The 25,385-nt window shown below is 43.0% G+C and overlaps 1 protein-coding gene across 1 annotated transcript in view; it reads left to right on the top strand.

Moving 5' to 3' along the window:
- The first annotated feature begins 2,797 nt into the window (after positions 1–2,797).
- tmem131 (transmembrane protein 131) overlaps positions 2,798–25,385 on the top strand; it is a 49,630-nt gene continuing 27,042 nt past the window's right edge. The window contains exons 1-12 of the mRNA XM_056275715.1: positions 2,798–2,969; positions 9,312–9,373; positions 9,589–9,629; positions 20,229–20,297; positions 21,791–21,911; positions 23,588–23,704; positions 23,804–23,926; positions 24,060–24,140; positions 24,253–24,403; positions 24,549–24,605; positions 24,742–24,803; positions 24,890–24,998. Coding sequence (XP_056131690.1) covers positions 2,798–2,969; positions 9,312–9,373; positions 9,589–9,629; positions 20,229–20,297; positions 21,791–21,911; positions 23,588–23,704; positions 23,804–23,926; positions 24,060–24,140; positions 24,253–24,403; positions 24,549–24,605; positions 24,742–24,803; positions 24,890–24,998 — 1,165 coding nt within the window. The remainder of the gene's footprint in view (positions 2,970–9,311; positions 9,374–9,588; positions 9,630–20,228; positions 20,298–21,790; positions 21,912–23,587; positions 23,705–23,803; positions 23,927–24,059; positions 24,141–24,252; positions 24,404–24,548; positions 24,606–24,741; positions 24,804–24,889; positions 24,999–25,385) is intronic.

The raw sequence follows: 25,385 nt of genomic DNA, 5'->3' as shown, positions 1-25,385 counted from the left end.
GTGGCCTCTTTCAGCAGGTTAATGCAGCCTGCCACACTATACACATTGTTTGGGAATGCTTTGAGGAACATGATGACGTGTTCAAGGTGTTGCCTTGTTCTCCAGATCTCAATCTGATTGAGCATCTGTGGGATGTGCTGGACCGACACGTCCAATCCGTGGAGGCCCCACCTCACAACTTACAGGACTTGAAGGATCTGCTGCTAACCTCTTGGTGCCAGATACCAGAGGACACTTTCAGGGGTCTTGTAGAGTCCGTGCCTTGATGGTGCTGTTATGGTGGCACACAGAGGGCCGACAGCATATTAGGCATATTAGGATATGGCATATTAGGTCATAATGTTTTGGTTCACCAGATCAACATGACGTTTTTTTGGACTACTGTGGTTTTGATCAAATTGAAAGTGATTGACTTTTGGCCATCAAAAGCCAAGTTAATTTCTGTAGTCCTAAATCAAATTCAGCCCCGGGGGCTTTACAGTCACATCGCATTCTTCAATAGATAAGGATAGAATCGGTGCCAATGTATGACACCCCCTATACTTAGACCCTCGATTCAGATGATATAACACATGTCTATTTACTTTAACGTGTAGGGAAAAAGATATTTCAGTTTGTTTTATCTTACTTTTTTGAAAAAGTATGTCCCTTAATTCAGAGCGTTCCCATATTTTCTTTATAATAACAATATCACTAGGCCTTGTTTAGGAATACTTCTGTTCACCTGCTTCATTCAAGGGACTTTTTAAATTTTATCTAAAGACATCAATCTCTTTCATGAGTGCATAGCAATAAGCATGATGTTGACCCCACCTGCCCTTTTCTGGTCATTTGTAAGCCCTTCAAAGCTGCCTTTGGCTTTATAGGTAGGCTATAAAAGCCATCAAATTTGTATAGTGCATTGATTGATATATCAGTCAATTAAGATATGACTTCTGCGGTTAATTGAATTCAGTTGATTTTCCATGACAAATGTCCAGATCTCAGGCACTGGTTTGGCAGGACTTTCCAAAGATATCTTGCAGTCTAACGTCCAGAACACTTTGCATTAAGGTAGTGTGGGACACTGATTTGGTTTTTGGTGACAAATGACATGGTGAAGGGAAAACTGTTTTTTTCCCCCCACCCAGACAGCAAGAACTAATATGTTGGTCCTACAAACCACATCTCAGTCACTGTATATATTGATAAATAATCCTCTTGAAAACCAGCAGCCAAAGCTAAATGCCAATAAACTTTAATAAGTAATGTTTTTTTTAATGTACAGTTATTGGCACTGCCTCAGTGACAGTGAATGTGAGAATGAGTGTTGATGGTGTGAGCTTTGGCAGATTACTTTATTCAGTTCTTCCCATCTCTATGGGAGATGTGAAGAATAATTTTCGATTGACTAACATTGTCCAAAAAGTGAGCTCCTAAAACCCATGGCTGCAGCAGACAACCCTGGTGACACTGAAAACTACTCTTTTCAACACCTTGCAGTGTCATGCTAAAATTCCAAACTCAAACCATTCTAAATTTCCAAAATAAAAGCATTCTAAATCCTAAAATTCCAAAAAATAAAAAAGCATTCTATGGTCCATTGAGTCCCAGTGCATGGTTGGCCCCAACTTCACTGAGGTCCATGAAGGAACGTGCAAAAGAAAAGGCCGGCCTATCTATCCCCTAAGAAAAAAGTTGGTTTTAAATTATGTTTTCAATTATATTATGATGCTGAGTGGCACCATAACATGAAAAGCTATGGCGTTTATTTTACATAGGAAAGATTCAATTTCGTCAACCCCTTTGTTTCAGGTACAGTATTCTGTTCTCACTGCAGGCTGGCTAACACTTAGTTAATAACAACATCTTGTAGGGAATTTTGGCAGTTTTCAAATTGTTAGCAAAAATGAAATTTTTATAGAGAAAGTTTGAGGAGAAAATTATTATTCGTATTTCTTTGTATTTGTCCTCATATTTTAAATTCTGTGGTCTGAAATGAGAGAAATGATGTTCCTAAAAAGCTGGATTTCTTTTTAGCAGTTGAAAATATTTTCCATTGGTGAACCATATTTTAAATCATGTGTCTATCAGTAACGAGTGAAGTTTTTCAAAACAAATGGCTGTAGAAATAAAAAATGGTGTTGGATGTAACAACTTCACACAACTTCAACTTTCTCACATAACCGACTTCCAGCTAGGAACATGATTCAAGCATCAAACCAATTGATATATAATTATTTTGATTTTTTAAAGATATTGTTAGATTTTGAACAGTCTATCATATACTTCAAGTAGTGCAGGAAATACAAACTGGGACCCAGCAGGGACCCTGTATGCCCTTTGAATGCTCATCCATCCATCCATTATCCAAACCACTTATCCTGCTCTCAAGGTCGCAGGGATGCTGGAGCCTATCCCAGCAGTCATTTCAGGTCATTATTTTTACGATGCTGTGTCGATCCACAACTTACCCATCAATTTATATAAAGTTGTTTTATGCACACACAAAAAAAACAAAAATCAGGGCATGATCAATAAGTGACGAACAAAACATTTAGAGAGAGAAATCACAGTGGTCAATGAAACAGCTGGTCAGTGTGAAAGCGACCGACAAGCGGTCCTTCACACTACACACTCCTCTACAGCAGGCTGCAGTATAGACCATTGTAAGGCTTCTGGCAACCCGTAACGCTCCAGAAGAAGAGGGGGAAAAAAAGCAAAAAAACAGAAGACAGGCCAACGTCCGATCCACTTGAGTGAAGTTCGAATTTCCACCAGGCTATGATTGACAGAGTCAGGAGAGGCTTTCATCGGCATGTACGAAGAGTCACTCGGTTATTACGTTGATACACAGAGATGCAGCATGGCGAGTCGGGAGAGAGTCGGGAGTTTTCACAACTCGTCAACAAGAACAAAAACATCATGTGCTGGAATCGTGAGAATGCTATTTATTGCTTTCATTCACGCGTCGCATGCGAACAAACAAGGTTTGTATCTGGATGTGTGTTTATTACTCCGGACTAGTTTACCAACCGCCGAGGCATTTCCACCCGGCGTGTAGGCAAAGGCTAGCCTGCTAGCTAGATTAATACCTTGCTAACCCTTCTCTGCTCTACCCTTATTCTAAAGCTTAATGTCCGCTTTAAAAGTGCCGGGATGGATTGGCTTATTTGAGTGTTGTAAAAACGAAGAACGATTAAAAAAAAGAGTGAAATACGCTACGGTCGTCAATTGGCTGTTAACTTCCTAAATGTCACTTGTCCCGTAGCTCGGCTGGCTAATGTTAGCCGGCTAGCAAAACATTCTGTGGTAGAAATGAGACATGCAGTCACAACTGAAGGGCTGGTAGTTAGTTAGCATTAACCCTTATAGCTAACCAGTGACATAAACAGCAGCGGTGTATCGGAATGAATAACTTGCACAGATGACACTTAGATAACGTAAAAATGCCTGCCCCTGAGCAGACCGTCAAGCCGCCATTGCTCTATGCTGCATCGGAAGCTACTTAGCGTTATGAGTGTGATATGAATTGAATGTTTAGAGTTGCAGGGCTGACGTTTATTTGTAAACGTGGCTGATAGGAACGCGTCCAGTCAGGCCAGGCATTAGGCTTCACCACTCTTGTCAGTGAACCAAGGCTAATTTTTACGAACGAGTATTTTAAGTGTCAAGCGATCAAAGTGCAATATTATATCGAATGAGAATGGATTGCTTCATATTAGTCAATATCTACTGTGCAGGATGCTGTGTTGTACTTCGGTGATCAATTGCGAATGAGTGACTTGCGTCCACATTCATAAGTAGTGAGCAGTGAGCAATTTTATTTCACATTCACAAACGGCTTTGGCAAGTTGTATACTGAAAACACATCAGGTTCAAAGATTTTACTTGAGCACATATGCATGAATGTTACCTTATCATTACAACATTGCATTGCATATTTAGCCAGCTCACTGCAGTTCCTTTACCATAGGGCGCTCTTAGCAAATTTACACCCATCCAAACAGCTTTATCAGTGTCGAAGGTGCTCAACACTAGACGCTTGAATCATTTAACCACAGGCTAAAGCTGTCATTAGACCCTGGCCTCGCTGTCGTACAAATACCCGGGCAGACAAACCTGCATTTTGATAGAATTTTGAAGCACGATTTGAAATAAGAAATGTGAGGTATCTGGCACCTGTCATGTAAGTAAAATATCGCCATAAAACCCTCAGCTCCATGTACTGCAGCTATAGGCCTATTCATGTATTTGACTGATGACAGTTTTTTGTTTTTTTTACCAAGCTCCAAAAGGATGTGGTGTGCAAAAATAATGCCAAAATTAAAATAAGTTCCTCTTTTCATATAGGAAATGCCATGAATTTATACAGTGTTAAAACATTAGCAAGGATCTATTATCCAATAGCATCTATTGTTTAGAAATGGTGTGCAACTAAGGGTGTAATTTCTGGACTCGTTAATAGTTCTTTCACTTAAATGATGATCGACTCTACTGCTCACCAGGTTGGCAGTTCTTCTCAAGTACGGCTTCATGTATAATTGTGTCCTTATTTTGAATATGGTTATATTATTTGAGATTAATGATTTTATGCATGAATTTTGCAGGAGAATTCTTTATTTTCAGTGCTGAACAGTGTTCTACTGATTACCATGTTTATTATAATGGATGGCAAATAATCTAGATGGCATGACACTCTCAACAACCCATAACCACCTTCGGCATAGCCAGCTGTTTTTTGCACTCTCACAAAGGCACCATTCAGCTCTGCCTCACTGCCATCTTTGTACTGATTCTCAACATTTAGTGGGAGACTTTTTAAAAGTGTTAAAACTTAAAAAATAAAGTGAAAACTAGTTGTGGTGGATAGCTAGGCAGAGGGGGGATACTTGTGCTCCCTATTCCAATGAAAGACATCCAACTTTAATTGTGGACAACTTCTCGTTCATAAAGTTGATAAGAAAGTATATTATCGGTTTAAGTAAATGGTAATACTGGTGGCTAAAAAACTTTCAGTGGTGTAAAATTTCCATACAAGTGGGGCTATAAAAGAAATTGTCAAATAGGACAGGATTTTCACATTTTTCAGAATATCTTTATGCATGCTCAATAATCCAGGTAAGGGAATCACAGAAAGTTGAATCAGTTCATCTGGACACAATGTTTATTGAGAGAAATGTTTCATCACTTATCTAAGTGACCTCGTCAGTCTCAACTGACTGCAGGTATCCCCACCCTTATAAACAATACAGGGGGATAATGACCGAAAACAACAATCCGTTTCATATGCAAATTTCCATGACCATTAAAAAGCGTTCCAATGACTATGTATTATTCACAGAGGATTGGAGAATAGTTGCAATCACAGCATTGTAAGATGGCGACAGATGTGTTCCCACATTAACCATGAAATCCCACATTAAACAGGCCCTGGTTAAGTGTGGTTATCCTAACTTGGCGTTTGTTAAAGCCAGGAAGAAGTCCAAGCAGTGCACAAGCCGATTGAAGAGAGGAGAAGGACAACAGGTGCCTAAGTGTAAACCAGTGGTGATTACATATGTGGTGGGAAATTTAGATGCATGTTTTCCAAACACCCCGTCTCACTTGCTTTCAAACCCCAAAACACACTACATCAAAAATTGGTCCACCCCGAGGGTCGGGTCATTCGGCACAAACAATGCAATATAGTGTATGCTGTTAAGTGCCAGGAGGATTGCCATGACATGTACATCGGGGAAACCAAACAGACGCTGGCCAAGAGGATGGCACAACACAGAATAGCTAACACGTCAGGCCAGGACTTCACAATCTACACCAATCTACAGTCCAATGACCACTCTTTCAGGGATTAGTATGTGCATGTCCTTGATAGAGAGGAATGCTGGTTTGAATGGGAAGCAAAGAGGCCATCCCTAAACTAAGGGGGGGGGGGGCTAAGAGTACATCTGTCGCCATCTTACACTGCTGTGATTGCAACTATTCCCCAATCCTCTGTGAATAATATACATGGCCATTGTAACTCTACTTAATGGTCACGGTAATTTGCATATGAAACCATTTGTTGTTTTCTGTCGTTATGCCACCGTGTTGTTTATAAGGGTGGAGATACCTGCAGTCAGTTGAGACTGAAGAGGTCACTGAGATGAATGATGAAACGTTTCTCTCAATAAATGTTGTTTCCAGATGAACTGATTCAACTTTTTGTGACATTTTTCAGAGTTTCATGACTATGGCAGGATGCAAAGCCATGATAGTTTGTAGAAAAATGGTCTTGCGCTTCACCACAACTTTGACCAAATTCTTTCCCCTCAAAGATTCTATATACTCACATCATAGTATTTATTAATGTTCACAGGCCATTGTCAATCATTGAAAGTTACGAACAATAATTCTTCAATCTCATTTTGTTCATATCTGAATTCTTCATCGTTAAGAGATCGTTGGTGTCCCGAGCAGAGCATTTTTCATACAATGGGCATAGTTGAAGCCAGACTTGAATTTCTCAGAGGTTGTCATTAATAAAATGGGTCTGAATGTGAAAGGTTTTTTTATGCTGGTTTTTCTAGCACCTACTGTATGACAGAAGCATGTCTACTGTCTAGGTGTTCTTGAAAAGGGGGATAATGAGTTTTGAAGGGTGTTTGAATGCCACCGAGTAGTGATTATTAACTATGGTGATCTATAGGCTGACAGGGAGGCCGCATGTGAGCAGAACTGAAGGTTTGGGGTCTAGACTTGTGAGTACATTTATTTTGCTGATGATCTCCTCAAATCTCTGTGTGACTATGATAATGCAGGGGAGAAGCATGAAAACAAGGCAGAGGATTGCAATAGGGGATGCAGAGAAGAGCTGAAGAGTAGAATATGGTTTTTGATCTTGATGAACTTACTTGGAGACCCGTCAGCCCAAGGTGTTCAAGTTGCTGCTCAAGCTGATGCTCATCCAATTTAATTTGATGATGTTCACAATGTGTACCAGGAGCTGAGCCTGGGAAGCTGTCGTTGTGGTCAAAGATGTTGCTCAGGGATTTGTCATAAAACTCCTCTGATTTAGGCTCTAATGCAGTCAGGGTATGAGATGTGTTTGAAGTCAGTGATCATGGGGGCAGGAGAAAGATCGGGTTTATTGAAATGACCCTATGATGAGGCGATTGTTTTTCAAGAAGAAAGGATTTGTTTGGTTTCAGGGAGCAGTGGATGGGAAACCGAGTCATGGAGAATGGGGGTTTGCATTTTAGGTAACGGTAAGTGAGTTCAGGCAGAGGCTGTTCGGGTGGGACGGTTTTAGTTTAGCACAGTGTATGATGGTAAGGCTGCAGTCAGAGGCGGTAGTAGGCTACAACTGCCTACTATAAGTATAATTAGGCTAATGAAATACCTTGATTACTTGGCAAGCTAATTACACAATAGTGACTATCCAGATAGCTCAGCATAGTGATTGCTGACAATCAAGAGTAGCTTTGCTTGCTTTGGTTTGTGTGGGGAAATTATATGGAATGTATGCAACATGTTATTTGAAGTAAACCACATAGCTCCCCAATTTTCACAAATGACTCACCCACTTTATGGTGTTCAAATTCATTGTGATTTTCCTGGCTAATTTTTATAATTAAAAAGACAAATTTTTAGGTGGAACAGCCATATACAGGCCAGAGATTGAGTTGCTACTAAAGTTATTAAAATTTTTTCAGTAGTCACATTAAACATAACCGGTCAGAATAATGTATGCAGATTGACAAGACCATACTGGATCGGTCAAGGCCCAGGTTGACAATGGCTGCCATTAGTGCTGTGCCCTCACAGGGTAACAATGGAAACTATAAAATCCACTTGGGCGACCCCGAGAAACTGGGAATAAGCTGAAAGAAGAAGAATATCCTGTCATGTGAAATGCATATCCCCCCCACCCCCCGCAATGTTGGTATGAGCCAGTGAGGTTGGTCTTCCAGCGTTACTTTTTCAGATCATCTCAGGTAGATATAGTTCACAGTAAACAATTGAATTTCTGGACCTCCAAAACTGTAAGACAAGTTAGGGTCATGTGAGTGTAAAGGAATTAATTTAAAAAAAAAAAGAAAAGCGTCCTGTATACATCTTGAAGGTCTTCCCTGTTGAATGCACCACCAGGTTATAATGGTTTGCAAAACTAATTTGAAAAGTTTCAACACAGTTGGTATTTTTGTCTCAGCCATATAGGCAGATAGCTGGTTCTGCAAAACAGCAAAATGTCAGCTTTTGCTTTTGAGTACAAAATACTTCGCAAAATCGGGGATCTCCGGTTCGAATCCCCGTTACCTCTGGCTTGGTCGGGCGTCCCTACAGACACAATTGGCCGTGTCTGCAGGTGAGAACTGGATGTGGGTATGTGTCCTGGTACTAATGTCTCCTCTGGTCGGTCAGGGTGCCTGTTTTGGGGGGAGGGGGAACTGGGGGGAATAGCGCGATTCTCCCACGCACTACGTCCCCCTGGTGAAACTCTCACTGTCAGGTGAAAAGAAGCAGCTGGTGACACCACATGTATCGGAGGAGGCATGTGGTGGTCTGCAGCCCTTCCCAGATTGGCAGAGGGGGTGGAGCAGTGACCAGGACAGCTTGGAGGAGTGGGATAATTGGCCGGAGTTGGGGAGAAAAATGGAAGAAAAAATAAATACATTTCTCAAAATATCTGGTGCAAATAGGCTGTAAGTGTTAGGCTATTATATACTTGCTTGCTGCTATGAATGATGGATTTTACATTGATATGGAAATATAAGCAAAATACATTTGAATAATATTGTAGCCTTGAAATTTTGAGAGATGCACAAAAATGTAAAAACGCTACACTGTATAGATATGGTAACATCCTGTGAAGACTATGGAAAAGTTATGAATAGGTTACAGGGATATAGGTGATAATTGTGAGTTGTTGTTTTTTTTAGGGGCTACCTACCAAAAGATTTTGGTTTGGAACGGAAAAAAAAATATTAGAGGTGTCTTCACCCAGCTGACCGTTCTGTTTAAAGAGATGCTTTTGAAGGCAAACGGGTCTCAACACATCAGCCTTTATATGGCATGTACAAAATTTTTGTTCAGTGTATTTAATTTAATTTGGTTTTCACTTTTCCTACCTCTTCCCAGCAGAATACTTTTTTCCAGTTAGCGAATGTGCAACTTTCTTTATGATTGATTTTGAGCTTGTCTTAATAATGATAAAGCACTATTATTAATTAATTGGTTAATTATTATTATTATTATTATTATTATTATTATTATCATTATTATTGTATTACACCACCATAGTCACCATAATAAGAAATCCACAGTTATTTTTTTTTCTGTTCTTCCTACAGCATTTATTCAGTCAGACACAATTTTAGAAGTTCTACATTTTGGCGAGGGAAGCCTCTTACAGGTAAGAAATGCTGCTGTTTTGTCCTGTGTCCCTTTCCCCTATTTTTACAATTGCAATCATTACATTTTTGACCTAGGATAAGAACACTTACATTATTACATACTCGCTAAAATTACCATTAATTTATGCAGTTATCCAATAAAACAATAAAACACATTCAGTCATTATTGGCTGTTTACATATTAAATGTTTTCTGTCCCTGTTATTTATTGCAGGCAGATTCTGACATTGATTTTAGTTTATATCATCAACAAAGGTAAGTCTTTGTCAATTAAATATATATTTTGAAATTAATTTTAATTCACATTTAAATGCTAGCGATAAAAACTGAAAGCAAATTATAATGTGGTGATACACAATTGACGATGGCTTCACCAGGGGCTGCTGCTCCTTTAAGGCAGGTGTTCAGAGTGCTGACGTAGGCACTGCTTAGAGTTTTCCAGGAAGTAGAGCCATGTTTTCAGCAGCCTAGCGGTTAGCTGGTGGCCAGGAGAGATTGTGCTCTATCGCTGTTGTTTTGTGTGGCGAGTAAACGGAATTGACTCGAGCTCTCCGTCTCCTCATTCCTGCACTTTTAATTAAGGCACTTTGATGCCTTTTGACTGTTAATGTAGATCTAATCAAGAAGCTGCTTATTCACCTTTTGCTTGATGCTAGTGTCTTTCTTTCTTTTTTCTTTCTTTCCTCGCTAAGATGTGTTTATGAGATCACATCTGCATTTGCACATCTGCCAACCTCTACGCAATCTGCGTAGTCACTCCGCATGTTGAGACCAAAATACGCGACTATGAGTTGATAGTCTAAAATACTGTAGCGAATTCTACTTGCGTGTTCCTGCTCCAAGTTCATTTGCATATTACCCACGATGCAACTGAAGTGTCGGATGTTTTGGTTATGTTGTGGGATATTGAACATGTTAAAAACGGGCATATCTGTTACAGATAGCGGGGATGTGGTGGAAGGTAATGGGGACATTATGAGAGAAGTTGTATTAGGCAACATGCTATTTCCCACCATGAGGATAAAGAGTAGGCAAATAGATAAGGTCGCTTCTGTGGCCAGGAAAAGGATTAAGCTAAGACCAATATGAACTTGTGTCTGTTATGACTGGCTTGGCTTGCGGTCATTAAAAGCTTGCTCGTTAACTCGGAAAGGTTTGCTGAGAAGTCCATTATTTGACCACGTCACATTGGTGTCAGAAGTGGGATGGACTTCTCTAAACAGCAAACGTTGGCCGAGGGGCGTAACCGGAAGTCGGCCGGTGAGCGTATGGAAATCGCTGCTCTCAAAAAGGAGATCAGAGGTCTGCTCTCTCTGCCAGATGGGAGCAGCACAGTGTTGCCTCAGGAAGGGGGAGACCCCTGCCCACCCCTGAGTGCGGGTAATGTCCGAGGGGCGGAGTCCCAAGGAAATGGAAAATTTCTTCTCTTTCAGAGCGAGTCCAATGGCGAGTCCCCGCCGCGTTCTGCCCCGACCGTGCGACCAAAAACAGCCGGCGCTTCAAGCCATGGGGAAGCCACCAGAAGCAAGTTGGACATGATCCGTGGAGAGAGAGCCACCAGCGGCGGCCATCAGGAGCAAGTTGGGCACGATTGGAGAGTGTGTCACCAGGGGGAAACAGCAGCAGCAAGCTGGACACGATCTACAGAGAGGGAACTTCAACCCAAGTTACTCACTGCCCCATCTGCCACTACTGGAGAGTTGAACACACCTTGCAGATATGGTTCCAGTACAAGATTCACCAACTGTACCGGCCCCTGGCCAAGCCCAAACACTCCCTCGGTGAAGCTGGGGCGCTACGACGGGAGCTCCAGCTGGGAAGGATTCCTTGCTCAGTTCACCCTGATTGTTAGGGTGATGAGATGGACAGAAAACCAGCAAGTAGTCAACCTAGTAGCAGCCCCGGAGGGAGAAGCAAGGTAGGCACTCCTAGACCTGGTGGCTGGAGAGATATCACTGGGGGCACTAACCACTGCCCTGGGTCACCGGTTTAGCAACACCCAATCGCTGATTAGCCTCCGGGATCAACTCCATTCAAGACAGAGACACGGCCAGGAGAAGTTGGGTACCCTGGTGGCTGACATTCAACGCCTGGTGAGCCGTGCGTATCCTGATATGCCCCAATCTGCCATCCAATGCCTGGCCCTGGATTCCTTCCTACGGGCTTTACAGCCACCTCACCTCAGGCAACAGGTGCGGCTGGCAAAGCCACTCACCATTGAAGAGGCGCTGCATAGGGCAGAGGAGGTGGAGGCCATTATAGCGGAAAAAGGAGCGGCCCCTGCAGGCACTGCAGGAAAGTGAGGAGGAGCCATGCACATCCGTCCAGACAGCACGACGAGCAGAGCCATTTCTGTGCTGGGGCTGTGGGAAACCAGGGCACCAAAGAAAGGAGTGTCAGAAGACAAACAAGATGCTTCTACCAACGAGTACGGAGGCCTGTCACCCAAGTAGCCACACTTCTGAACCGGGAAACCATCAAGGGTCAGCCAAGAGGGGGACTGGCTGGCACACACAACCTCCCCCCGGAGTAACAATCCCAGAGTCGTTGGACGGATTGGCACTGGCTTCAGCCTCCATATCTCCTGTCAGCTGAATGGCAATACCTGCATTGCCCTGGTCGACACCGGATCCACCATCAGCTTGGTGAGACCAGGGGTCCTAGGAGAAGAAGTACAGTGGATGCCGACAGAAGTAAAGATGGAGACAGTTACAGGTCAGTGTGTTAGAATGGAGGGGAGAAGTAAACTGACCCTTAAGATGGGATAAATGGAGGTACAGCAAGACTTTTGGCTAGCAAACATACGAGAGGGCTGTATCCTTGGACTGGATGCTTTGAGAGCCATTGGTGCGGTGGTACGGCCGGCCGGTCCACAGCTGGAGGTGGGCAACCAAGTGCTGAATGCCATTACCGTACGCAGCAATCCGGGGGGCAATACAGGTGGACCATGAATCTTGTGCTTGGCTTCAGGGCCATGGGAAGGTACATCATCAGAAACGGCCTCTGCACTGGAAGAACTGGCCCAAAAGTGCATGGAGGGTTTGAGCCAAGAAGAGGGGGAGCAGATACAGAACCTGCTGATAGAGAACAGACACCTCTTCGCTTCGAGTGATCTGGAGTGTGGCCGCACCAATCTTGTACAGCACCACATTGACACTGGTAATGCGGACCCAGTCCGCCAGAGAACTCGCCGTCTCCCTCTGGTGAAATTTCGAGAGGCAGAAGCAAAGATCCAGGAGATGGCAGCTGCAGGGATCATTGAACTCTCCGATAGCCCGTGGGCGTCCCCTGCCGTGCTGGTTACCAAGAAGGATGGTTCCCTCCGATTTTTTGTGGACTATCGGCGACTAAACAACCTGACCCGGAAAGACTCGTACCCACTCCCCCCGCATCGACGAAGCTCTGGACTGTGTGGCAGGTTCCCAATGATTCAGCTCCCTGGATCTAAGAAGTGGGTACTGGCAGGTAGAGATGGCACAAGAATCCCGGGCAAAGACTGCCTTCAACATTGGCTGAGGACTCTGGCAGTTCACAGTCATGCCATTTGGCTTATGTAATAGCCCTGCCACATTTGAACGCCTCATGGAGCGTGTCCTTGGCCCCATCCCTCGCTCTGCCTGCATGGTGTAGCTGGATGACCTCTTGGTGCATGCAGCTACGTTTACTGAGGCCCTCTCCAACCTCTGACTGGTGTTCGAACGCATCAAGGCAGCCAACCTATGACTGAATCCGAGAAAATGCAATCTATTGCAGCGGGAGACAAGGTTCCCTGGACATGTGGTGGGGCCTGGAGGTGTGTCCACAGACCCTGACAAGGTCACTGCAGTCAGGGATTGGCCAACGCCCACCTCAGGAAAGGAGGTGACGAGTTTTCTGGGACTGGCATCATATTACCGTCAGTTCGTGCTCGCCTTTGCAGAAAAAGCCCGTCCGCTCCACCAGCTCACCGAGAAGGGACAACGGTTCCACTGGACTGAAGCATGTGAGAGCTCCTTTCAAATACTCCGGAAAGCATTGACCCAAGCACCAGTGCTAGCCCTCCCAGACAGGCAGCGGCCATTCATACTTGACACTGACGCCAGTGATGTAGGTGTGGGAGCAGTCCTGTCGCAGCCCAGTGGGGAAGGGGAAAGAGTGGTGGCCTATTACAGTAGAGCCTTGAGTAAGGAAGAAAGGAACTACTGTGTGACTCGGAGAGAACTCCTGGCAGTTGTACAGGCCGTAAGGCATTTTAAGCCTTACTTGTATGGAAAGGACTTCCTACTGAGGACGGACTATGCATCGTTCCGCTTGCTGCTTAGCTTCAAAGAACCAGAAGGGCAGGTAGCCAGATGGATAGAAGCCTTGCAGGGATTTACCTTCACCATGGAGCACCGAAGAGGCAGCCGACACAACAATGCTGATGCTCTCTCCAGACGCCCCTGTTCTGATCAGGCCTGCTGTCATTGTAGCCGGTCGGAGACTCGAGAACAGCAACAGGTGGATTGTGTTACAGTGCGGACACTTGTGGTCCCAAGTGCGCCGCTGGAGGAGACGTCACCAACCAAGATAGGGGAACTCCAACGTCGGGATAGCCACCTGGGACCCATGATACGTTGGCTAGCACATAAAGAGGTCCCAAGTAGAGAGGTGGCAGGTCCCCACTCCCCCACCACCAAGGCATTGCTGGGACAGTGGAATTCACTCATGCTTCGTGAGGGCTGCCTCTATCGCGTGTGGGAAGAGCCAAGGAGGGGAGGCAGTACCTGGCAACTAGTTGTTCCCTACGCACTAAAACAACAAGTGTTAAGCACAGTTCATGCCCTCCCTGGAGTGGGACACTTTGGCATTACCAAAACTCTGCGGCGGCTGCAGGAAAGATTCTACTGCGGGAGGTGCCTGCGAGACGGGGAGCGGTTCTGCCGTAACTGCATCACCTGCAATGCAAAGAAGAGGCCAACTGGGCAATCCCACGCCCCCCTGCAGCAATACAGGGTGGGGGCGCCCATGGAAAGAATTGGAGTGGATGTGGTTGGGCCATTCCCTGTGACAGAGGATGGTAATCATTACATTCTCACAGTGATGGATTATTTTACCAAGTGGCCCGAGGCCTATGCCATCCCTGACCAATCTACAGCCACGGTGGTAGACTGCCTCATTGAGGGGATGTTTACCCGGTTTGGGGTGCCAGAGGAGTAACACAGTGACCAGGGGCGCAATTTTGAATCCCAGGTGTTTGGGGAGATGTGTCGGCGCCTTGGGGTGCGGAAGACCAGGACCACTCCCCTACACCCTCAAAGTGATGGCCTGGTTGAGCGGTTCAATCGGACCTTGGTCACACAACTAGCCATGCCAACGGCAAGGCATCAAAGGGATTGGGACCGCCATCTGCCCCTGGTACTCATGGGATACTGGTCGGCCATTCAGGAGTCTACGGGGTGCACCCCAGCTGCACTAATGTTTGGTCGGGAGCTACGGATGCCTGTGGATAGGCAAACCGCCAAACCCACCAGTACAAGGGCCGCCGGGCCAGGACTATGTAGACACACTACAGGACCGGATGGAGGCTACTCATCAGCTGGCTCGAGAGAATATGGCTTCTGCAGGGGAAAGGCAGAAGAGAGCCTATGATGTACGTTGTCACCGCAAAGAGTACCAGCAGGGAGCAGGGGGACAACATATGGGTGTATAACCAACGGCGAAAGAAGGGACGGTCCCCAAAGCTGGACAGCAACTGGGAGGGGCCCTGCCTCATCTTGAAGAGGATCTCAGAGGTTACCTATAGAGTGAAGCTCCATAGCCGCCCTCGGATAGTCATCCTTCACCAAGATCGCCTCGCACCTTACTTAAGCCGGGACAGCGACCAAGCCGGGACTGAAAGTGCGGTGGGAGGAGGTGGGGTGCCAGACTCCTCTTACTCTGTAGACCAGGCTACCGGGGTCCAGGGAGGGGGTAAGGACACTGCTGGATCAGAGCCAACCTCCCTTGATGTCAGCAAGGAGCTACCATTAGAGCACCTTGTTTTGGGCCAGGGAGGGTGCGGGGACACTGGGTTTACAGAGCTGCCCTCCCTGGCCACGAATGGAAACAGCGGTGACGTCGACGGTGGGGGCTCAGACCCAGTGGACGCAGAGCCACCCCCGTCATCCATCAGCAGCCCGCGGCAAGGAGCAGCCCGGAATGGGAGAGGTGCTCAGCGGAAGAAACCCTCATGGTGAATGGACCCATCCACATGGGATTTGGGTTAGGCCAACGGGACGTTGGTCTTTCAAGGGAGGGGGCAGTGTGGCGAATTCTACTAGTGTTCCTGCTCCAAGTTCATTTGCATATTACCCACGATGCAACTGAAGTGTCGATGTTTTGGTTATGTTGTGGGATATTGAACATGTTAAAAACGGGCATATCTGTTACAGATAGCGGGGATGTGGTGGAAGGTAATGGGGACGTTATGAGAGAAGTTGTATTAGGCAACATGCTATTTCCCACCATGAGGGTAAAGAGTAGGCAAATAGATAAGGTCGCTTCTGTGGCCAAGAAAAGGATTAAGCTAAGACCAATACGAACTTGTGTCTGTTATGATTGGCTTGGCTTGCGGTCATTAAAAGCTTGCTTGTTAACTCTGAAAAGTTTGCTGAGAAGTCCATTATTTGACCACATCACAATACGCAAAAGAGCTGCCTTTAAAATAAGTACTTGGCCGCTCTGATGGCCGAGCAGAATAAAACGCCGTTCTTGCAATCCGCTTGTCATGTGGCTGGGAGGTTCGTATCCCAGACCCGCCATAACCAGTCATGGCCAGAGCGTCCACGGGGTAAGGCATTCATTAGGCCACCCTTACCCGAGGGATAGTGGGTGTGGATAAGTGTAATGTTCGGGGACTCGTCGTCTTCCAGCGACCCCTCTGGCCCATCCAAGCGCCTGCAAGCAACCAAAAGCATTCTCCTTACATCTCCCTCGCGGCCTGAAGGTAATGCAATCCATGCAAGGCTTCAGCGTGTAAAATAGTGAGAGCAGCCGACACGAGTTTGAAGTAAACTGGTGTTATGACTATCTCCTTCCTGTGGAAACGTGAGCCAGGGGAGTTATTTGACAAGAGTTGCGGCCGTATGCCATTGGGTTAATCGGGTGGGATAAGGGGAAAAACTAGAAATATATTTCTAAAAAAAAAAAATTGCTTGAGTGATTTTCGGCCTCCATAAAACTTTTTAGTTTATTTTGGGCTTCAAACGGATTTTTTTTTAAAATTTTTTTACATGCAAGCCTACTAAGATGGTGAAAAGTCATGAATCCCAATGACTGGCGGTTTTTTTTATTTATTTCAGTATTCAATAAATAAGTCTTTTTTTCAGTGTACCATGTGATGTCTTTTTTTCAGCGTGTACTTTTGACACGCATGCAAACAAAAAAAATGTATGTGTGCGCACGCAAAAAGGACTACTCATTTTTATTCTCTAGGGTTGGCAGGTCTGCATTTAGCTTGAAGACACTGGTGATGTGCCCTATGGGGCTGTAGTTCTTAAAATTTGGTTGCATTACTTTTTCAGTGCTTTTCACATATTTCTATCATTGATATTTGCGTAGTGTATAATTTTTTGAAAATGTTATAATCCTGACCAAAAATCTGGTCTTCAGGGAGCTGGCATTAAGCAGAACAGGGTTATTTTTTTAGACTTAAATCTGCTACAAAAGGTGCAGTGGTGAAATTTATTTATAAAAAATTGCTTTATTAGCTACGATGCTTCTGCAGTACTTCAGTAGCCAATGTTTCCCTGAGTTGCTTGGAGAAGAGAACAGCAGTTGTACAAAATCTGCATCATTATGTTTACAATGTTTACACATTTAACATAAGCAACATCTGCAAACCAAGGTAGTAAAACAAAGCAAGAAAACAAAATGCTGAAGTTTTATTTGCTGTGGAACAGGTTTGCATAACTTCTTGGTCATGTGAAAAGCAAGTGTGAAAATGACAATTTTGCAACCAGCCTATTGAAACATCGCCAGCAGACAATCATCTCTATATACGAAACTACCAAAACAAACAACACTATGTAATCAAGCTATCAATAGGAAGCTTGATTAAGTCCCTTAAATCTATCAGAAAAAGAGCTAAGGAAAGTTAACAACGTTGTCATTTTTTTTCCCCATGTGATCATCCAAGGTCTAACTGGCAAGCCGTGGCACTGACCCACAGGCCTCCCCAAGACTTGTGCTCCTTTTCCATTAGTCGTCATGGAAACGGCTCAATCCATGCCATTGAAAGTGCCCATGTGGGTATGCCAGTCCTCTGCTGTGCCTCTGTCCTGACATAGCTTGTTTGGAGCAGTTCCCTCTGTCAGAGCAGTCCAGAGACAGTTTATGTGCGTTAGAAAGTAGATTGCTTCAGTGCAAATTGCCAGGGCTCGAGAAAAAAAAAAGTTTGAGAGGTTGAGCTTTTTCTCCCCCTTCTTTTTCTTTATTTGCTTCCTCTGAGAAATATGGCCCAAGATGTTTGCTGAGGCCTTACCATACTACTGATACTGACAAGCCCTCTCGCTGTTGTCAGATCTTTGTCAAGCTCAGGACCAAATAAATGTCACTCAGGCAAACCTGGTGTCCAAAGAATGGCATGACATAAAAGTGCATGTTACTGAAAGTAATACTATCCCCATCTCGGTCATAAAAGAAACATCTCTTCCTTCAGTTTGATGCTTTGGTGATGATCTCTGCAGGCCACATGTACTGATCTGGCAGAACGAGTCAGCTGAGATATTGTCTTAGTTACTCCAAACCGGTTTTCTAATGTCCATATTCTATGGCTCAGCTTCATTTTTTTTTTAACCAGTAAAATCTTGAGAGGAATTTGCAGTGTCTTGCTGTGATTGGCTAGACTAGGCTATGTGTCATTGATGTTTTTGCCTGGCAGGCAGTGCTTTTACTGAAAGAGAGGAAACTAGAGGAAAGCCTCTTGCTGAACAGCAAGTTACATCAGGCATATTCATAGACTCACTTTCTTTTTTTTAACCATTAAAAACTGGAGGGGAAAAACAGTATTTTTTTTGTATCAAAGTTAACATGCAGACTTTAGATAATTAGCCCTTATGATTGATTGCATGTTCATTCTGTGTTCATCTATGCCATACTACAAGGTTTGCCTATTTATTTGTTACAATACACACAGTAGTTATCTTGCAAGTACAGAACACAACCACTCCCACCGTTCAGTCCAGAGTGCAGGCTGTAGTGTCATATTGTTTTGACCTTCCCTTTTCATCTCTATGAGCATATGTGTAGAGTTTGAAAGTTTTCATCTCTTGTTGGTTTTACTGTTCTCTCGGTCAAAGTATTGGCTAAATCAGTGAAACCTCCCCTCCCTTGTATTAAAAACAGTGAAGCCTGCTCTTTCACCTCAATTGTCTCTGTAGTATGTTTTGTTGGAGTTGTATAGTTCTGGAGAGATGAGCGCTTTCAGAGCAGAGAATACTGCTTGCTGTCAGTGTGGCTCAAGAAGCATTGGCAGCTGGTTCTGCCCTTCTGTAATATGGCTCAATCTCTCCTCATGTCCTGTCATGCTCTCCTATCATAATTTTTTTTTTGAGTACCCCCTAGCCGAAGGTCAGCTTGACACTGGATAGCCCTCCCTATGATTCCCCTGCTACTCCTGTTACTAACTGACGCTGAGGCCATTACTTATGAATGACTCAGCCAGGACTGCACAGAAATTACTGTCAGAAGACACCTAAATCCTTTAAACACACTCATAATTTGACAACAAGCATTTAACTCAATGAACTTGCCTTATAATCATAATGAGAGAGCTGAGTAAAGATAGTAGACAACAAAGCAGCACTGGAAAACCTTGCAGCATTGTGCAGACGATCTTTGAATTACTATCCGTCTCAGGGGATGGAAATCTACCCCATCTACAGATAGCTCAGCTCTCAGAGGGGCCTGGCATTGCCATTACTGTTGTCTCCTCCCCTCCATATTGACAAGGCTATGAAATGAAGGGAATTCACTTTTGGTAAAAAGTATGACTTAGGATATTGTTAAAAACATTTACTATATTAGGGGACATTTGGCTGATCACGCGTCAATACTGGTACAAATTGTCAATGATGGGTGAAATAATGATGGATTAAGTAATTCAGTAAATTATTTTCCTTGTGATAGCTTATTAATTAAAGCAGGATCTTTCCCAAAATTTGTCTTAAAAATTTTCACTGTCCTGATGCTGTTTTGATAGGTTGTTAAATCATTAAAGGGGTAAGGGAGAACATCCTAGGATGCCACTTGACTTTAATCCCATTTGTGTGGGACATCTAACATTTTTTTTCTCATGAAATTAATGCTCAAGTTCCCATAAATGAGCTACACTGTGTAGTCACCTCACCATTTAGTTTAGCCCAAAGATGATTCACCTCAGTTTAGGAGGGGCTTGTCCATTGTTGGGATACACCTGTTGTTAAGCAGGTTTGGTGAGTTTTTAACCCCCTCGTCTGTGCCCACGGATCACACATGTAAAAAACTGATGTTGAGTATTGTACTCTGCTCACCTTCTCATGAGGCACAAACGTGACACTTTCCTGGCTTTAGCAAGTTCGAGCGTGACAAGACGAGAGGAGTTTTTTTTCCCCTGCTTGTTTTTTTCTTTTCTTTTCTTTTCTATGTCTCTCAGCTCTATGGATTTTAATAGAGTTTTTTTCCTACATGGAGGCTGTGTCTTGCAGACCACTGCAATGTTCCAGTCATTACATGCATCTTTCAGAGAAACTGGGCACAGATTAATGTCTCGTTTATGTGATTAGCTTCTTGTTTATTTGAAATGCTCACAGGCATGGACTGTATTTTACCTCGTCTGCTGTTCTTGTGCCTGTCACTCCTTCCTCTCTCACACAGCACGTCGCCACACCGTGGGAACTGTCGACCTATACGCTTTGAACCTCCAATGCTGGACTTCCACGAACAGTGAGTGAGCTCCATATGAGGTCTCCGTGTCTGTCTAGGCTCTCATGTGACAATATAACTGAGATAATGAGACGCTTTCTTGTGTTTTGCTCACTTCAAAAAAGAAAATCAACCGGAGGCAAAGTTGGCTGTTTTCATGTGAAAGGAGTTACATTGAAGGGTATTAAAACGGCTTTCACGGCAATGCTACCCACTTTTTCCGAGATGACCGGGCATATTTTCTCACCCATAAGTCTGATTGGACACCTTGATTGCTGTTGTTTATTTATTTCTTTTTTAACATGTGATCGGAGGTTATATCAAACATCCCAGGACTCTACAACATGGCAAAACTTAAATTTACACATATTTAGATGCTAAATAACATGATTCACCAATAATGTGTGATTTGTTGAGAAGGCTGTATTTTAAGTCATTCTTTGCATGTGCTTAACTCGGACATATTTCGAGATCCAGAGGCAACACCCAGATTCACGGCCAGATTCACAAGATCCTATCTCATGTTGACAATGGGTGTAGTGACTGTGTAGTGGGACATGGCTTCAAGTGCAGCTTGCCAGAGAAAGAGAGCAGACATGGGGATTCAGCAGTGCTGCCCCCACCTTCCCCTAAACCAAGTGCCAGTGAGCCAGCCCAGCTGTCTCTGCCTGTGCTCCCCTGTCCTACTTCCTCTATGAACACCCCCCATACCAGCCGAATTTGTTTAAAAAACATTGGCATGTAAAGCTAAATTCCTGCTGGTACACACTGAAAATGAAGGCGGGGATGAACTAGTGCTATAAATTCAACCCGCCCATGTCTGTTCAGTTTCAGATATATGCTAGAAAATGATAAAATGCTGGACAAGTGAAAACTTGTTAAACCTTGAGGAGAGGAGACTGGTCTGTTCACATCAATTTCATTAGAACTGGTAAAAGCCCAGTTTGCCAAAGAAAATGCTTGATAAGGAAATGAGTAAGTGGAGTTGAGGTGAAGGTAGACTATAGAAGAATATATGAATTCACGACCAGATTCATAAGATCCCAGATTCACCCAAACCGCCACACAGACAGAGCATCTATCAGTTTACTTAGGCCATTTTGAAAGACCACGACCTTGAGCCTTGTTCTGGTGAATATGACTGTTTTAAAGGCTGACATTTTATATCCTGACATTGTCTTTCTAATATACTACCATGTATTATAGAGGCATGTTTAATATTTTTATTAACAACAAGGAACATTTTCTAATTTTAAAAATTCAATTTTCTTTTTTTTATATATATATATATATATATATATATATATATTGACAACTGTTTATAAACTTTGAAAGACTTAAAATAGACCTTCAATCAATTTCAAAAATTCTTGAGTTTGAGTGAAACGAAAGCCAGGGGAAAAACAGCATCAATTTTATTAGCACATTGTAATGTGTGTACTGTATACTGTGACTGAGATTTTTTTGGACTTTATGTGTGTATTTTTTTAAACACTTTCTTTCTTCCTCTATAGGCCTGTTGGAATGCCAAAAATGGAGAAAGTTTATTTACATAATCCTAGCTCAGAAGAAATTAGTTTGATATCAATATCAGCAACAACAGCACATTTTCATGCATCGTTTTTCCAGAATAGGGTGAGTAGCTATCAACAGAAAAATCACTTTCTGAACACTGACCTACTTTATTATTATAATGCAAGCATAGAGGTAACACTAGTAGCAGTTTCATGGACGACTACAAAGAATTTAACAAAAAAAGAAGAAAAACCCCGAGGGGTTGTAACATCTACCAGTTTCAGTTAGATTTAGGCAATTGAGGAACCAGTATAACATTATTTTGGAGTCTTGCCAGTTCAAATATTGGATTTACAAAGTGTGCAAATATTTGTTTCAGCCCTGAAAAAGTTAGTGCTTTCTCAATTATACTCCAAATTGTTTTGCCATGACAAACTCATCGTTTTAAGACATCAAGGAGTTAATGTGTGTGCGTTTGCATGCGTGTGTGTGTGTGCGTGTGTGTGTTTTATCTTTCATTTCTTTATTAATCTTTTATTTGGAGCACTTAAAACAGCTGTCATTAAAACATTTCTGAAGAAGAGCAGCCTTGATGTGACAGTTATTGCCAACTATAGGCCCATCTCCAATTCCCCATTCCACAGCAAAATATTTGAAAAAAAAAAAAAACAAAACATTTTATAACTATTTGACATCAACAACCCCTAGACATTTATCAGTCAGGTTTTTGATCTCACCATAGCACAGAAATAGCACTTGTCAAAGTTGTGAAGGATCTGCATATGAACACAAACTCTAATAAACTGTCTGTTCTTGTGCTGCTGGATCTCGGTGCCACTTTCGACGCTGTTGATCGTGATATTTTACTAGAGAGATTAGAAAAATGGCCTGTCCTATCCGGCCTGATTCTAAACTAGTTCAGAACCTGTCTACAGAACAGGCAGTTCTTTGTGTCCATTGGAGTCTTTGCCTCGGACGAAGTGGGTATTTATTATGTGTGGGGTATCCCAAGGTGCGATTCTTGGACCATTACTATTTAATCTCTGTAATGCTCCCACTTGCACATTTTATACAAAAACACAAAATGAATTACCGTAATTATGCAGATAATTCACAACTGTACAAATCCCTATCTCCTGATGACCTAGATCCCATACATTCCCTAACTTGTGTATTGGTGATATTAATCTATGGATGTCAGAGAACTTTTTACAACTGAACAAAGACAAAACAGAAATGCTCATTTTGGTGCAAAGATTCGGAGACAGAGAATGCAGCTCATCTAAGTTCTCTGTCTCTGGAGTGCAAAAGTTAAGCTAGAAATCTGGGTGTAATCATAGATGGTGATCTAAATTTTAATATCAGTCATCTCACAAGATCAGCCTTCTACCAGCTAAAAAAACATTTCAAAACTAAGGGGCTTTCAATCAGAATCAGACTCTGGAAAATGAATCCATGCATTTATAACAAGTAGACTACACTACTCTAATGGTCTATTCACCGGCCTCCCAAAATCAGCTGTGAAGCAAACTCAGTTAATTCAAAAGGTGGCTGCACGTGTTCTCACTGGAACTAAAAAGTATGAACACATTAAACCTGCTTGGATTTCTGCAATAACACGTGTTGATGTGCATATTTATTTTCTGAATTTGCACTTGCAAATTTGAACTTTGCGCTAACTATGATTGTCTTGTGATTGATTTGTCGCCTTATGTAAAGCACATTGTGTTGCCCTGTGTATGAAATTTGCTATATAAATAAAGTTGACTTGACTTCACTTGACTTATCTTCCACAGATAATTCCACCAGGGGGGAACACCTCATTTGATGTTGTGTTTCTCGCCCGGGTAGTGGGGAATGTAGAAAATACTTTATTTATTAATACATCACATCATGGAGTGTTTACATACCAGGTAGGCCTCAAAATAAACATTCAGACTCATGATGAATGTGTAGAGTTAGTAAAAGTGTGACTGAAAGCCCAATTTTTTGTTGCTGTGTCTTTGCTGCAGGTTTTTGGGGTTGGCATCCCAAACCCCTACAGATTACGGCCCTTCATAGGGGCCAGAGTCCCAGTGAACAGCAGCTTCTCCCCTCTCATAAACATCCATAACCCACACAGTGAACCACTCCAGGTAAACCTTTATCTAGACCACTCAAAAGTTTTATACGTTAATCTAGTTTCATTCACTTTTGGTCTGAAATCGGTTGATATTGGATGGATTCTTCAAGTGTTGGTTGAGTACTTGTCTTCCTACTCAAACTCAGGTTGTAGAAATGTACTCCAGTGGTGGGGATTTACATCTAGAGCTGCCGACAGGTCAACAGGGTGGCACTGGGAAATTATGGGTTAGTGTCATGTTATTTATGAGCCCCTTTCGTCCATAAAATGGCTTGTTGGCGTATAGTGATTATTAACTACAGAACAGGATGATGTTAACTCATGCTGACTGTCCCTCAGGAGATTCCACCATTTGAGACAAAGGGGGTAATGAGAGCCAGTTTCTCATCAAGGGATGTAGACAACCACACAGCATTCATCAGAATTAAAACCAATGCCCCCAATGAAGACCAATTTATCATCCTCCCCGTTGAAGTGGAGGTGACATCAGGTGTGTCACATAATCTGTCTTGCTTTTCATGATCCTCATTTACTGTTACTCTTATGTGTCTTGCAGTTCATAGTTTGACTTGATCAGTTTCAGTGAAAAGCTGGCTGTTGTCTGAATGTTTTGTCCTCTTGCTTAATTGGTTTAGCACCAGGTATATACTCCTCCACAGAGATGCTTGACTTTGGTACGCTAAGGTCACAAGGTATGTAATTTGAAATGGTTTGGGGCAGTATGGATAGGAGTTCAAATCCTGCAAATGTTCATTAGTAATTTCTCTCTGTCCTCCTTTTCTCTTGCCTTTCTTTGCTTTGTTCTTTCCCATTTACTTTGCTTTACAGATCGACCAAAACAGCTGAATCTGCATCTTTTAAATTCAGGAACAAAAGATGTTCCAATTACAGTAGGTAGCCTTTTGCTTTTAAAATGCCAGTAATTAATGGGCTGTCAAAATGTTCATCTTGAACTAATTGTTTACTTATTTTTCAGAGTGTACGGACAACACCGTCAAATGAAGCAGTCACAATAGATTTTAAAGCGGTTACACTGAAAGCTGGAGAGAGTAGATATACCAAAGTTGCAAGTATTAGTTTTGATGGTAAGTTCTTTACCAAAACTTACAAGGAAAAGTTTCATTATTTACTGTTCATTAAAAAAGTTGGTTGATTATTTGAGTCATGGTGGTCAAATGTTTTGTCTTCCATGATAATGTCAGTCAGATGTTTTTCCTCAAAGTAATCTTTAAAGATTTGCGTATCCTTAGAGCTTAGACTTGCCTAAGGCAATCTGATTTGCAGCTGCTAAGATTAATTAGTGGAAATCATATTAGGATTGTGAATGAAAATGCCTCAGCTACTGAGATTTGGCACTCGTTTCTTACCATTTACTTGCCCCTCTTTTCCTGCTATTTTTGACTGTTTTGATCAATGCAGTAATTTAACTCACATACATATACACTCACACGCATGCAGTTTGTGCAGGGGAA

The sequence above is a fragment of the Lampris incognitus genome, chromosome 3 (assembly GCF_029633865.1).
Source record: "Lampris incognitus isolate fLamInc1 chromosome 3, fLamInc1.hap2, whole genome shotgun sequence".
Taxonomy (NCBI): Eukaryota; Metazoa; Chordata; class Actinopteri; order Lampriformes; family Lampridae; genus Lampris; species Lampris incognitus.
Note: the sequence above shows the minus strand (reverse complement) of the source record. Positions and strands in the feature narration are given on the sequence as shown.